General features: G+C 54.2%; 1 protein-coding gene across 6 annotated transcripts in view; it reads right to left on the bottom strand.

The window, feature by feature from the left end:
• CAMSAP3 (calmodulin regulated spectrin associated protein family member 3) overlaps nt 1–7,623 on the bottom strand; it is a 36,263-nt gene extending 28,640 nt beyond the window's left edge. For all 6 annotated transcript variants that reach the window (XM_030545527.1, XM_030545528.1, XM_030545531.1 and 3 more), the window contains exon 1: nt 7,361–7,623. In XM_030545527.1, coding sequence (XP_030401387.1) covers nt 7,361–7,508 — 148 coding nt within the window. In that variant the 5' untranslated portion in view covers nt 7,509–7,623. The remainder of the gene's footprint in view (nt 1–7,360) is intronic.
• Nucleotides 7,624–15,270: the final 7,647 nt, after the last annotated feature.

Here is a 15,270-nt window from a genome sequence, read left to right as displayed (position 1 = left end):
AGGACACCAGCAGCCCCTTTCATTCCCCCTAGCACCCAAGAGGCCCCTATCCCACTGCACCCACCATCATCAGGCCAGTCCTTGGGTGCTGAAATGGGGATAATGGTAACTGACTGGGAGACCAGCACAGAGGGGGTGTTTAGATATATGCCTAACTCCCAGCCCCCCACTCTAACCCACTAGACAAAGCCAGAACACCTCCCAGAACAGCTTCCCCATGAGATGCCAGCTTCTCCGCCCCACAGGAGGCGTGTGCAGGTGTCTGAGGAACCCGGCATGAGACTGGGGGCCTGCACAGGTGCACATGATGTGAGACACGCAGCCGCTTGGCAGGAGCCAGGCTTGAAACTCAGCTCCAAGGGAGGGGCCTGGCCCCTGGAGACAACGGGTCCCAACACGCCGTGCAGCCTGATGGCTCATGGCCAGGTGCAGCAGGGCCTGCTGGGGCCTGTAGTCCATGCAGCACATGAGTGTCTGGAACGATGTTAGCTGAGGTAAGAAAGGGACACATCCTTCCTGACTCCAGTGTATCAGGGCATCAGCTGAGCCTCAGTGAAGGGGGAGGGGATCAGGAAGGAAATCTCCCAAGCTGGGGTGGGCTGGCACAGTCCAGACATGGGGCTGGGAAAGGAGAAGGCACTCGCTACCCCCACCTCCCAGCAGGGCCTGCTCAGAGCTGGGAGCTCAGGCTGCAGGAACCAGCAGGCTGTGCTAGGAGTGGGGGCAGCAGCTGGGAACCAAGAACTGGAGGTGGCTCCAGCAAATAGGAGGTGTGGGCAACCAGAGGCGGGAGGGCACAGTGGCCAAGGAGGCCCAAGGGTTAAGGCAGCACCAGGACTAGCTGAGAGCTGTTGCACATGGCTGACCAGCCAGGATTAGAGAAAAAAATATAGGCAGAGTGGCTCTCCATTCCTCCACCCGCCCACAACGAGGTCATTGCCAAGAAGCCGGCATCCTGCAGCCCTCGAGACCCTGACTCCCAAGAGCCAGCAGCCTGAGACAGGGAAATGCTGAGAGATGAGGCTGACAGAGCCTGTCTACACTAGGCAAGAAGCTGCAACAAGCCACTCCACAGCCTGCACAGCTGCCCCCAGTGGGGTCCCAGACCGGCTCCAAATAAGGGGACTGCCCATCCCTAATGGGGCAAGACAGTCCTGTACATTTCAAGTCCTGGCCTTGGGCTAAATGACTCTTGGACAGCATTTGTCCCAGATTCCCTGTGGAGCCACTCTGCACCTGCCTGATGCTCAGGGGCAGCACCAGCCTCTTCCTGGTGGGGTGGAGGACCTGAGGTAGGTTTTTGCCACCCATTGCCATGAGGCCCCACCCCCTGCTCTTCCTCTTCCTGCCAGAGGCCCCATTCTTGGCTTCTGGCCTGGCCAGAGTTGGGCAGTAGTAAGAGCCACTTAGGGAGTCTGGACCACTGTGGGGAGCCCCAGACCCTGCACCTGGGGGAGGTGGGGAGGGACATGGGCCCACTGTGGGTCCAGAGCCTCCCTGGTAGAGAAGGGCAGCGTTTCCCATTGGGGAGGTACCCTGAAGCCCTGCTCTCCACTGGAGATCTAGGATCCCAGAATGAACTGCTGCAGCCATTACCAGGGCACTGGGACATCACAAGGGAATGAAGGACCATCGGGATTTCCTGTACAGCACAGGCCAGAGGCCCCAAGCTAATTCCTAGAGCAGAGCTTTTAGAAAAAACTCCAATCTTCACCTAAAACTAGTCAGTGATGGAGAATCCACCACAACCCTCCATAAACTGTGCCAACAGCTAGTTACTCACGCCATTAAAAACGTACACCTTACCTCCACCCTCAATGCGTCTGGCTTCAACTTCTACTCTTTGGATTGGGTTAGACCTTTGTCTGCAAGGCTGAAGAGCCCAGTATTAAATAGTTTTGCCCATGTAGTTTCTCGTAGACTGATCAAATCACCCCTTAACCTTCTCTTTGTTAAGCTGAATGGAGTGACAGACTCAAAGAGCTCAGTCTAAGGCAGCTTTCTAATCCTTTAATCATTCTCGTGGCTCTTCTCTGACCCCTCTCCAATTTACCAACACCCATCTTGAATTGTGGGCACCAGAGCTGGACACAGGATTCCAGCAGCTGTCACACCAGTGCCAAATGGAGGTAAAATAACCTCTCAACTCCTACTCAAGATTCCCATTTATGTATCCCAGGATCACATTAGCCTTTTGGGCCACAGCATCACACTGGGGGCTCATGTTCAGCAGATAATTCACCACGACCCCCAGTCACTGCTTCCCAGAACCCCTATCCTGTAAGTCTGGCCTACGCAATCTGTCCCTAGGTGCCTACGTTTACATTTCACCAGATTAAAAGGCAGATTTTCTGTGCGCGCCCAGTTTACCAAGCAATCCAGATCACTCTGAATCAGTGACCTGTCTTCATTGATGAGTAGCAGCCCCGAGGTGAGGGAGTCAGGGGCTACCTCTCCCTCACCACAGCCCTTCTCCAGGTTGGGCAAGGCAGAGACAGCAAAGGGTCAGCAGACCCCAGCCATAGACACCATGCTGGGGTAGCTATAGGGGCAGTGGGAGCTTTCCCCCACTGGCCTCTGTCCCTTTGCACTGAGAAGGTACTCAGAAGCCCCTGTTCCCACCCCCAAAGGAGGCAGACAATGTGGGGGAGGGGATGTGGGTTACAGAGATACTCACCTCCATTGTCAGTGCCCCAAATGGACTGGCCCATGCCATAGTCTCCCTGCACCCCGCCTCCACCACCCCCCTCCCTCCAGCATGTGCTAGAGTCTCCCTCAGCACAGCTCTCTAGAGCGGCTCAGCAGGAACTCCCCCCCGCAGACAGTGTGTGTGTTGGGCGGAGGGGGTACAACAGGTATCAAGGGACGCAGCTGGATTAGGCAGTCCAAGGGTCAGTGTGATCGGGGGCAGATTGGCTCTGGGGTGGGACATGCACACATACCCAGGCACCCCATCCTGGCAATCCCAGCCTGCCCAGATCATAGCTGAAACTGGCTTGCTTCCCTTCCCAGCCTTCCCACCACAGGAATTCAGCAGCCAGGAGTCCCCACCCCTGCCCGAATCACCAGGTTTGAACATGGCGTTGGAGCAGCTGGGCCAGGATCCTGTCAGGACTCGTCAACACAGGCAGCAACACCAGCACCAGACATCAACATGTCAACGAACTTGTGTTCCAGGCCTGGTACCTGCAGGCCCTGCTGTTCCCACAGGCCCCGCTGTCCCCGCCCCAACAGGGGACTTCTGGGATGCAGACAGGGTCTTGCAATGCCCGTGACATCTCTGAACAGCCACCTCGGTGCAGCCAGGGGAGTTTGCAGGTGCTGATGGGAATCTCCCTAGTTCTAACAGGCAGGAACCCTTGTAGGGGCTACCACTGGAGCCTGGGCCCATTGACCCATGCTTAATTGAAAGAGTGGGGAGAACAGTTTCAGCCTTTTGGGCACAGTGGGGTCTAGTGGCTCCAGCTCCACACTGGGAGTCAGGATTCAATTCCCAGCTCTGCTACTGACCTGCTGGGCAGCTGCCCTCTGTGCCTCAGTTTCCCCTCCACATTTTACTTACTGGGAGCTCTTTGGTGCACAGACTCTCTCTTATTAGGGATCCATGCAGGGCAGCTGGCGGAGGCCATGCAGTAGCCAGCACAACAGCTCTCCCCACACCCCCAGGCAGATCCTGCAGGCACTTCCGTCATACACACCAACAGTGGCTACCAGGGCCTTGCGTACTCACCACCCAGCTCCACTGGTTACACCCAGTCCTGGTCTGTAGCACTGATGGGACCTGACTCACTCCACAGCCAGCCCAAAACCCATCCAGGCCTCAGTGCTGGACTGCAGACAGCACTGGGGCACGCAGAGCGGGCGCCGTGCGTGTGTTCCCAGCTCAGGTCGGCAGGGCTGCTGACAGGTGTCAGCATTGCCAGTGCTGAAAATAAGTTGCTTTCCCAGCAGGGCCCTGGACTCTGAACCTCGTGCTGCCCCACCAGGGCCACCCTGGCCTGGGTCCAAAGCAGATGACGCAGCCTCCCTGTTTGGGCTGTTTGTGTGTGACACAGAAGGGCAGGGACAAGGGGAACCTGTTCTCAGCTGCGCCCCCTCCCTCACTCCACATACAGCACCAGGTTGGCAAACACTGCACCCTGCCCTGACCCTACTGTCATCAACTCTATCCTGCCCCACACCCCGTAACACTCAGCTGGGGCAGAACCTGCCTTCACTTCCTCTGAACTGCTGAGCCTCACCCCAGAGCCAGCTGCATTCTAGGAGCCAGTGAGTAACTCCCGCACAGAGCAGGCCACAGGCCGCTAGTTCTTCATTGTCTCATGGCCTTGGCAGCGCTCACTCCTAGCAGGGAAGGGCCCACGCAGGGCACCAGCCCCTAGTCCACAAGCATTCGCCTTGGCTGCAGCTCTGCCTTCAAGCCCTCCCATATTACTTCCAGGTCAGCAGTCTCAGCCAAACCTCTCCCCTCCCCCCAGGCTGGCTGCTAGTAAGTGGGACTTCCCTCCCTCATCACCAGGCTGTGCCTACGACACAGAGCTCTAAGCACCCACCCCAAGGGGGTGACACTGCCCCACTACCAGCTCCTTCTGCCACCCCTCCCATTCCCAGTCACACAGCACTAGGAAGGGAAAGGAATTCCCCCACCAGCCAGCATGTGGAGGGTGTTTGGGGGGCCCCCACCCCATTCTGTGTGAAACAGAGCAGCTCCCAGCCAGACATCTGGGGAGGATCAGAGGCCAGGCAAAGGCAGGAGAGCCCCACAGCTGGCTGGGAGCCAGGGATGTCAAGAGCTCAGGGAAATGGGGCCTGGGGAGCAAGGTAGAAGACACTGTTCTGGGGGGCTGAAGGAACAGAGAGCCCCGAATGGGAAGGTTCACTCACCCCTTCCTACCACCACCTAAAACTGATCCCCAGGTCTCCTGGAACATCAGGTCAGACTGAGCTTGGTGTGGGACCCTACAGACAGAGAGGGAGGGAGACTCTATTGGGCAACTGATCCCAGTCCCATGGTTAGGTCTAGGGCCTCCTCATAGGCCTGGGGGCAGCATGCTGTCCTGCCAAAGGGGCACAGGGGGAGGTGGTAGTGGTGCTGGGTAAGGGCAGGAGAAGCCCAAACACCCTAGATCTAGGAGCCACACACACACACACACACCCAGCACATGAGGCCTAACACCACTGACGAGATGGGACAATTTGGGTTCTCCATGAAACTCCCACCCAGAGGGGACCCCTCCTCATCCCAGATTCAGTCTCTGGGCCCCACAGGCAATGTCTGCAGTCACTCCTCACTCAGAAGGTCTGGCCAGCCCACGCTTTGTTGAGCTGCACGTCCCAAGGCAGGTGCCAGCACTAGCCAGGTGCCCTGGGCACAGGGACACATCCTGGAAGGCTGCAAAGCCAACTGCCTCCCCATGGGGCCACATCAGAAGCTAGAGCAGGCTACAGAAGCCCCATTGCTGGAGGCAGTGGCCCAGAGCAGCGAGGACAATTCCCTCCCCCTTTGGGCTTTTCCAGCTCCAACGTCATCACACAGAGATAAAGGTCTGACAGCGACACCTGCCAAGGCCACCAGGCACAGCCAGTATCGCAGCCTGGCGGGGCGGGGCGTGGCACCAGCCAGCCGTCCACAGCCCTGGGCGCATAGCAGCAGCAAGCAGAGGGTTAAAGCAGTGTGAGCTCACCTAGCCATGCACACACGTCACCACACAGCTCCCAGCACCCAGGCCCTGCCACTGCAACAAAAGGGCCTCCGCAGGAGACAATACAGAGCCCAGGGGCTGGAAACTAAGGCCCTGGGAGTGTCGGGAACAGCAGCCCCCTCTGCCCGTCCCAGATCAGACACAAATAGAGGAACAAACACGGCCCTCAATCAAAACCCTTCACCCGCCAGGTCCTTTCCACCCTGCCACCACTGGGGGAGAGACACCTGCCCACCGAGGGCCTCAGGGAGAGAAAATACATGGAGATTAAATCCCAGCCCTTCTGTATCCCCCCTCTCCAATCACAGAGCAGTCCTGGGAACAGATTGCAGACGGGGGGGGGGGGGGGGGGCAGAAAGAGACCAGCACACAACCCACTCCCCATCTTCCTGAATATTCAGGCAGCCCTTTCATATGCCACAGCTGCTGAGAGGGAGGGTCTGCACTGCAGGTGACAGACCCACACTTGCCACCACCCCCTCTACACAGATACACGCACACACACCGCAGCCCTCTCTCTGGTGCAGCACACCCCACTAGGGCCAGAAAAAGCCTCTCTGGGCACTGAGATGGAGGGCAAAAACCCTAGCCTATTGTTCGGACTGAGCGTCTACAGAGCCAGTCAGATGCCAGGCCAGACAGCAGGCACTCCCAGAAACAAGGACCCTGCTAGGAAGAGGCATGGCAGGGTTATGGCGGGGGGGAAGGACCCCTCTTTGCCCCCAGCTCAGAGCAGGCAGGTGAGTGGAACTGGGGGAGTTCCTCTGTTCCCTTCCTCCCTCCCTCCAGCAACAAGAGACCCCATCACCCCCACTGCAGCAGCTAAGTGCTCTCCCACTGCAACAGGGTGGGGAATGGAGGTATTGGACATCTCCCCCACCCCACAAGGGACCCCTCCCCAGGGAGCAGCATGGAGACCTTTGTCAACAGCAGGGGATGTGACCAGCGGAGCCCAAATCCCCCCAAAGCCAAAGCCAAACCCAGACAGAGGGGTGGTCACCACCACCCCACTCCTGCCAGGCAGAAAGTCAGGGCCCTCCCCTCAGGGACCCCCAAGCCAGTCACCTACATTTGACAGAGAGTAGGCAAGGGGACAAGGAAGAGGAAATTCCCCACAAAACAAGTCTCCTCCCCCATGTATTCTGGATTCTCGTCCCTTCCCCACACACACGTCAGACTACGGCTCATCTCTTGCCCCCATAATCCGGACTGTCCAGCCGCCCTCTTCCTCCTTCCACCCTGTGATGGGGGCTGGAAGGTAGGTAGGTGACCCATACCTACCTCCACTCCATATAATCCAACCCCCTCTTCTCTCCCTACCCCCTGTATCCTGGGCTTCCCCCTCCGAACCTTCCTCGGTACCTACCTCCCAGCCCTATATAATCCAAAACCTCCCCCCCCGCAGCCCCGTATAATCCAGATCCCCCTCTTCTTCCCAGGTGCACTGCCACGCCCCCCCCCGTGTACCTGCCCTCCCTGCACTTACCCCCTCCAAGCCCCCTATAATGCAGAACCCCCGCCAGATCCCAGGGCCCCTCTAGCTCGACCTACCCCCCAGCTCGGTATAATCCCGATCCCCCCCTTCCTCACCCCTCCCCAGCCCCTCAGGCCCCCCTCGCGGTACCTCCCTTCGCCCCCCCGCGCCCGACCTGCGGTACCTGCGCCCCCGTAGCCCTTGGCCAGCGCCCAGGCCAGGCTGGCGGCGCTGCGCGCCCGGGGGAAGTCATACTGATCCAGGGGCTTGATCTCGGGCACCAGGAAGCTTTTCCTCATCGCCGCGGCGGCAGCGGGGGCGGCGGCCACCATGGCCCGGCTCAGCAGCCCCGCTCCATGGGGAAGGGGGCTGGCGCCCCGCCCGCTGCTGATGCACAAGAGGCCGGCAGCGAGCGCATCCCCGGCGCGTCTCCTCCTCCGGCCCTGATCGTGGCGGCTCCCAGGTGGCGAGTCCAGCGCCCGCCCCCCATGTGATCCCGGCGGCTGTCACTCAGCGCAGGGGGCGGGGCTCGCGGGCAGGTAATTGCCCTAGGCAGGGAGGGAGCAAAAGCGCGGGGGGCTCCCTCCGCGGAGCGCCCGTGCAGCCGCCCCCCGCCTGGTGCCAGCACCTGCCCGCACTGGGGCGAAAGGCTGGGAGCCAGCCGGTGTTCTCCACAGATCCATTCCCCCAGCAATGGGGCTCTGTAGACCCATCTCCCCTCCCCCCTAGCCTTGGGGCTCTGCAGGCTCATCATCCCGCCCCCAGCAATGGGACTCTGTAGACCCATCTCGCCGCCCCCCAGCCATGGGTCTCTGCAGATCCATTCCCCCAGCAATGGGGCTCTGTAGACCCATCTCGCCGCCCCCCAGCCATGGGTCTCTACAGATCCATCCCCCCAGCAATGGGGCTCTGTAGACCCATCTCCCCTCCCCCTAGCCTTGGGACTCTGCAGGCTCATCATCCCGCCCCCAGCAATAGGGCTCTGTAGACCCATCTCGCCGCCCCCCAGCCATGGGGCTCTGCAGATCCATTCCCCCAGCAATGGGGGGCTCTTGCAGAACCATCCACTCAGCTCCCCCACACGTACAGGGAGATGGACGCACCCGACCCCCACTGCTGCTGTCTGGCCCGCACGTGTTGGGAGGAAAAAAGCCACTTCATTCTGCTGGGAAGAGACACAAAGGGGCTGAGGGCGGGGAACAGCTCCAAGGCGCTGTGGCCTCGGGCTGGGCTGGGCTGGCCCCTCGCCTCGGGATGTGTGTGTGTGTGTGTGTGTGTGTGTGTGTGTGTGTGTGTGTGTGTGTGTGTGTGTGTGTGTGTGTGTGTGTGTGTGTGAGAGAGAGAGAGATCCCCTACGTGTCCCCCCCAGTGTGTGTGTGTGTGTGAGAGAGAGAGAGAGAGATCCCCTCCGTGCCCCCCCCCCCGTGTGTGTGTGTGTGTGTGAGAGAGAGAGAGAGAGAGAGATCCCCCTACGGTCCCCCCCCCCCGTGTGTGTGAGAGAGAGATCCCCCTACGGTCCCCCGTGTGTGTGAGAGAGATCCCCTTACACTTCCCCCCCGTGTGAGAGAGAGAGATCCCCCTAGGCTCCCCCCGTGTGTGGGTGTGAAAGAGAGATCCTCCTATGCTCCCCCATGTGTGAGAGAGATCCTCCTATGCTTCCCCCATGTGTGTGTGTGTGTGTGTGTGAGAGAGAGAGAGAGAGAGAGATCATTCTACGGTTCCCCCCCCCACTGTGTGAGAGAGAGATCCCCCTATGCTTGCCCCCCATGTGTGTGCGTGAGAGAGAGAGAGATCCCCCTACGCTTCCCATCCTGTGTGTGTGAGAGAGAGATCCCCTATGCTTCCCCCCGTGTGTGTGTGAGTGTGAGAGAGAGAGAGAGATCCCTCTACGGTTCCCCCCCACTGTGTGTGAGAGAGATCCCCCTACGCTTCCTCCCCGTGTGTGTGTGAGAGAGAGATCTCCTACGCTTCCCCCCCCCTGTGTGTGTGAGAGATCCCTCTACGTTCTCCCCCGTGTGTGTGTGAGAGATCCTCCTATGCTTCCCACGCTGTGTGTGTGTGAGAGAGATCCCCCTATGCTTCCCCCCATGTGTGTGAGAGAGATCCCCCTATGTTTCCCTCCCCCATGTGGGGCAGGGCTATAGTAACCAGCACCCCGTGGGGCAGGACTATAGAACACAGTACCCCATGGGGCAGGGCTGTAGTAACCAGCACCCTGTGGGGCAGGGGCACAGTCACCAGCACCTCGTGAGGCAGGGCTGTAGAACCCAGCACCCCATGGGGCAGGGCTGTAGTAACACAGCATCCCGTGGGGCAGGGCTATAGTAACACAGCACCCCGTGGGGCAGGACTATAGAACCCAACACCCCGTGGGGCAGGGCTATAGTAACACAGCACCCCGTGGGGCAGGGCTATAGAACCCAGCACCCGTGGGGCAGGGCTATAGTAACACAGCACCCCGTGGGGCAGGGCTATAGTAACACAGCACCCCATGGGGCAGGACTATAGAACCCAACACCCCGTGGGGCAGGGCTATAGTAACACAGCACCCCGTGGGGCAGGGCTATAGAATCCAGCACCCGTGGGGCAGGGCTATAGTAACACAGCACCCCGTGGGGCAGGGCTATAGAACCCAGCACCCGTGGGGCAGGGCTATAGTAACACAGCACCCTGTGGGGCAGGGCTATAGTAACACAGCACCCCGTGGGGCAGGGCTATTTTCCCCATTGCTCAGAGGAGTAAGCTACATAGGAAGGTGCTGTGCAGGGGACAGCCTGGCTCTCCAGCATTCAGGGCCAGGCCTTTGCCACATCTTCTTTGCACCGGTGGGGCTTGGTGGAAGCATTTATTTGCCTGGAATTGTGTATCAGGCTCAGCTCCCCACCTGCCAAGCCCAGCACTTATTTTATTTGTGTTTTCGGGTGTTTATTCCTTCACCCTGTGCCCAGGCTGTGAATTGGTGGCTGAGCGCAGTGCTGCAGGGCAAACACATGGGGGCAAACAAATGAACTCTCTAGTTGGCTGATGAAAAAACAGTCAAGGGGAACGGAAGCATCCCGATGCCCTCTCTCTCCCCTTTCAAAGATGGGCTAGAACCCAGGAGTCCCAACTCCATCCACCGCTCCCCTCCCAGAGCCAGGGAAGGAACCTAGGAGACCTGCAGCCCAGCCCTCTCTGCTCTATTTACTAGAGCCTGCTCCCTTCCCAGAGCTGGGAATAGAAGCCAGGAATTCTGGCTCTTGTTAACCCCATTCTAACACAGTAGACATCACTCCCTTCCCAGAGCTGGGACAAGAGCCCAGGAGTCCACATGCTAACCACTAGATTGCACTCCCCTCCCAGTCCATGTAGTTATAATCCCTTTCAGGGGCCCAGTCCTGCACTCCTGAACCAATGGGAGCCCGAGCAAGCTCTCTGCCGAGGATCCATCAGCAAAGCACATGGGACCTGATCTAGCAAATACACTTCCCCTGAGAACAGCCTTGCTGTCTGCAGTGGGCAAGCAGCTCAACCTGGGTCATTTGTGGGCACTGACAGGATTGGGCCTGTCACATGCTCCCTTTGCTCCCCTGTGGAAAATAAAATGAAACTGGTGAACTGGGGTGGGGCAGCCCCAAGTGACTGGGAATGGGAGAGCTCCCTAGGCGAGGGCTCAGTCCACGTCCATGAAGCACCTCCCAGAGCCACTGTCTCCCAGCTATATTACAATATATGCAGCAGCCTCCAGCAGCGAAAGGCCTGATCTGCTTGCAGGAGCACATACACCAGTGTCTGTGTGGACACATTTAATCCAGATTGGTCTAGCCATCTGAATCAACTTCAGCTAAGCCACTCTAAGGGCCTGTCTACACTTAAAACGCTGTATTGGTGCAGTTGTGCCGTGGTAGCTCTTTAATGAAGACATTCATGCCACCAGAAGAGAGCTTTCTCGTCAGCGTAGTTAATCCACTTCCCCAAGAGGCGGTAGAAGCTTTCTGGACCTAGAGCTGTCTACACAGAGGGTTAGATCGATGTAACTATGTTGCTTAGGGAGGTGGATTTTTTATCCAACCTGTTCTTAAAAACCTCCAGTGATGGGGATTCACAATCTCCCTTTGAACCCTGTTCCAGAGTTTAATTACTCTTATAGTTAGAAAGTTTTTCCTGTTATTGAACCTACATTTTTCTTGTTGCAGATTAAGCCCAGTAGATCTATCCTACTTCCAGTGGACATGGAGAACAATTGATCACTGTCCTCTTTATAACAGCCCTTCACATATTTGAAGACTGCTATCAGATTGCCCCTCAACCTTCTTTTCTTAAGACTAAACCTGCCCAGTTTTTGTAACCTTTCCTCATACATCAGGCTTTCTAGACCTTTAATAATGTTTGTTGCTTTCCTCAGGACTATCTCCAATTTGTCCACGTCATTCCAAAAGTGGGGCACCCAGAACTGGACACAGGAGTCCTGCTGGGGTCTCCCCAGTGCCGAGTAGAGTGGGACAATTTCCTTCTGTGTCTTACAAAGGACACTCCTGTTAATATACCCCAGAATGATATTAGCCTTTTTAACAACTGCATCACGCTGTTGATTCATAATCAGTTTGTGAGTCACTATAACCCCAAGATCCTTTTCAGTTGCAAAGCCACCTAGCCAGTTTTCCCCATACTGTAGTTGTGCATTTGATTTTTCCTTTCTAAGTATAGTCCTCTGCACATGTCTTTATTGAATTTCATCTCATTGATTTCAGACCAATTATCTAATTTGTCACAGTTGTTTTGAATTCTAATCCCCTCTTCCAAAGTGCTTGCAACCCCTCCCAGCGTGGTGTCATCCACACATTTTTAAGCATACTCCATTATCCAAGTCATTAATGAAAATAGTGACTAGGACCAGACCAAGGACTGACCCCTGTGAGACCCCAGTGGACACGTCCTCTCAGTTTGACAGCGAACCATTGATAACTACTGAGTATAGTCTTTCAACTAATTGTGCACCCACCTTACAGTAATTTCATCTAGACCATATTTCCCTCGTTTGCATATGAGAATGTCATGTGGGACTCTGCCGAAAGTCTCACTAAAATCAAAATATATCACATCTGCAGCTTCCCCCCTACCACTAGGCCAGAAGCCCCGTCAAAGAAGGAAATTAGTTTGGTTTGGCATGATTTGCTCTTGACAAATCCATTCTGGCTATTCCTTAACCCCACTATCCTCTAAGTGCTTAAAAACTGATTGTTTAGTCATTTGTTCCAGTATCTTTCCAGGTATCAAAATTAGGCTGACTGGTCTATAATTCCTTGGGTGCTCTCGTTCCCCCTTCTCCAGTTCTCTGGGACCTCACCCGTCCTCCTGGAGTTCTTGAAGATAATTGCTAATGGTTCTGAGATTGCTTCAGCTAGTTCCTGAAATACCCCAGGATGAATTTCATCAGGCTCTCCCAACTTGAATACATCTAACTTGTCTACATTTTTCACCCTGTTCTTTCCCTATTTTGGCTTGTGTTCCTTCCCTCTTGTTGTTAATATCAATTGTGTTGAGTATCTGGTCACCATTAACCATTTTAGTGAAAACTGAAGCAAAATAGGCATTAAACACCTCAGCCTTCTTGATGTCACCAGTTATTAGCGCTCCTTCTCCACTAGGTAGAGGGTTATGCCTTGAGCCCTAGGATCTGAGTGAAGGTGGGTGCCCTAGAGTGTGGGAGTAACAGAGAATTTTGTGCAGGTAACTGGTTTGGTGGAGAATGCGAGCAGCCTAAGGTTTTTTGGACTGAACTGATAGAGTCTAACACAGTAAATAATAGCAGAGTACCTGTGCCTTCTCTCAGAAAGGGTCGCTACCTACCTGGCAGATTTACCACCCTAGAGCAACAAGAGAGAAAGAGAACGAAGAAAAGGAACCAGGAGGGGTGGGGGATAGTTGAGGAGCCCACCCTCTTTGCTAAATGAGTAGTGGGACAAAGCCTGTGCCCATGGGAAGGGACGGTTCAATGAGGAAAGCAGGATCGGGCCCAGACAAGCAGGCAGGCAACAGATAAAGAGATTGGAAAACAGATTGGGAGCCCTGAGGGACACAGTGGCAGGAGTAAGGGAAGGGGTAAGCACAGACATGGAGAATTTAGATCCCTGGGACAATACTGGGAATGGTGATATCTGAGCATAATATAATAACATTTAACATTCCTATGGTGAGAAGAACATCTCAACAGCCCAACACTGTGGCATTTAATTTCAGAAAGGGGAACTACGCAAAAATGATGGGGTTAATTAAACAGAAGTTAAAAGGTACAGTGACTAAAATGAAATCCCTGCAAGCTGCATAGGCACTTTTTAAAGACACCACAATAGAGGTCCAACTTAAATGTATACCCCAAATTAAAAAACACAGTAAAAGAACTAAAAAAGAGCCACTATGGCTTAATAACCATCTAAAAGAAGCAGTGAGAGATAAAAAGACTTCCTTTAAAAAGTGGAAGTCAAATCCCAGTGAGGTAAATAGAAAGGAGCATAAACACTGCCAAATTAAGTGTAAAAATGTAATAAGAAAAGCCAAAGAGGAGTTTGAAGAACGGCTAGCCAATAACTCCAAAGGTAATAACAAATTGTTTTTAAATACATCAGAAGCAGGAAGCCTGCTAAGCAACCAGTGGTGCCCCTGGACAATTCAGGTACAAAAGGAGCGCTTAAAGATGATAAAGTCATTGCGGAGAAACTAAATGGATTCTTTGCTTCAGTCTTCATGGCTGAGGATGTTAGGGAGATTCCCAAACCTGAGCCGGCTTTTGTAGGTGACAAATCTTAGGAACTGTCACAGACTGAAGTGTCACTAGAGGAGGTTTTGGAATTAATTGATAAACTTAACAGTAACATGTCACCGGGACTGGATGGCATTCACCCAAGAGTTCTGAAAGAACTCAAATGTGAAGTTGCGGAACTATTAACTAGGGTTTGTCCTTTAAATCGGCCTCTGTACCCAACGACTGGAAGATAGCTAATGTAACGTCAATATTTAAAAAGGGCTCTAGAGGTGATCCCGGCAATTACAGACTACTAAGTCTAACGTCGGTACCAGGCAAATTAATCGAAACAATAGTAAAGAATAAAATAATCAGAAACCTAGAAGAAAACAAATTGTTGGGCAAAAGTCAACATGGTTTCTGTAAAGGGAAATCGTGTCTTACTAATCTATTAGAGTTCTTTGAAGGGGTTAACAAACATGTGGACAAGGGTGATCCAGTGGACACAGTGTGCCTAGATTTCCAGAAAGCCTTTGATAAGGTCCCTCACCAAAGGCTCTTACATAAATTAAGTTGTCATGGGATAAGAGGGAAGGTCCTTTCATGGACTGAGAGCCGGTTAAAAGACAGGGAACAAAAGGTAGGAATTAAAGGTAAATTCTCAGAATGGAGAGGGGTAACTAGTGGTATTCCCCAAGAGTCAGTCCTAGGACAAGTCCTATTCTACTTATTCATAAATGATCTAGAGAAAAGGGTAAACATTGAGGTGGCAAAGTTTGCAGATGATACTAAACTGCTCAAGATAGTTAAGACCAAAGCAGACTGTGAAGAACTTCAAAAAGATCTCACAAAACTAAGTGACTGGGCAACAAAATGGCAAATGAAATTTAATGTGGATAAATGTAAAGTAATGCACACTGGAAAAAATAATCCCAGCTATATGTACAATATGATGGGGGCTAATTTAGCTACAACGAATCAGGAAAAAGATCTTGGAGTCATTGTGAATAGTTCTCTGAAGATGTCCACACAGTGTGCAGCAGCAGTCAAAAAAGCAAACAGGATGTTAGGAATCATTAAAAAAGGGATAAAGAATAAGAAGGAGAATATATTATTGCCCTTATAGAAATCCATGGTACACCCACATCTCAAATACTGCGTACAGAAGTGGTCTCCTCATCTCAAAAAAGATATACTGGCACTAGAAAAGGTTAAGAGAAGGGCAACTAAAATGATTAAGAGATTGGAATGGGTCCCAGATGAGAAGAGATTAAACAAGCTAGGACTTTTCAGCTTGGAAAAGAGGAGACTAAGGGGGGATATGATAGAGGTATATAAAATAATGAGTGATGTGGAGAAAGTGGATAAGGAAA

This window comes from Gopherus evgoodei, unplaced genomic scaffold (assembly GCF_007399415.2).
Source record: "Gopherus evgoodei ecotype Sinaloan lineage unplaced genomic scaffold, rGopEvg1_v1.p scaffold_37_arrow_ctg1, whole genome shotgun sequence".
NCBI lineage: Eukaryota > Metazoa > Chordata > Testudines > Testudinidae > Gopherus > Gopherus evgoodei.
This window is presented reverse-complemented; position numbering and strand designations above follow the sequence as displayed.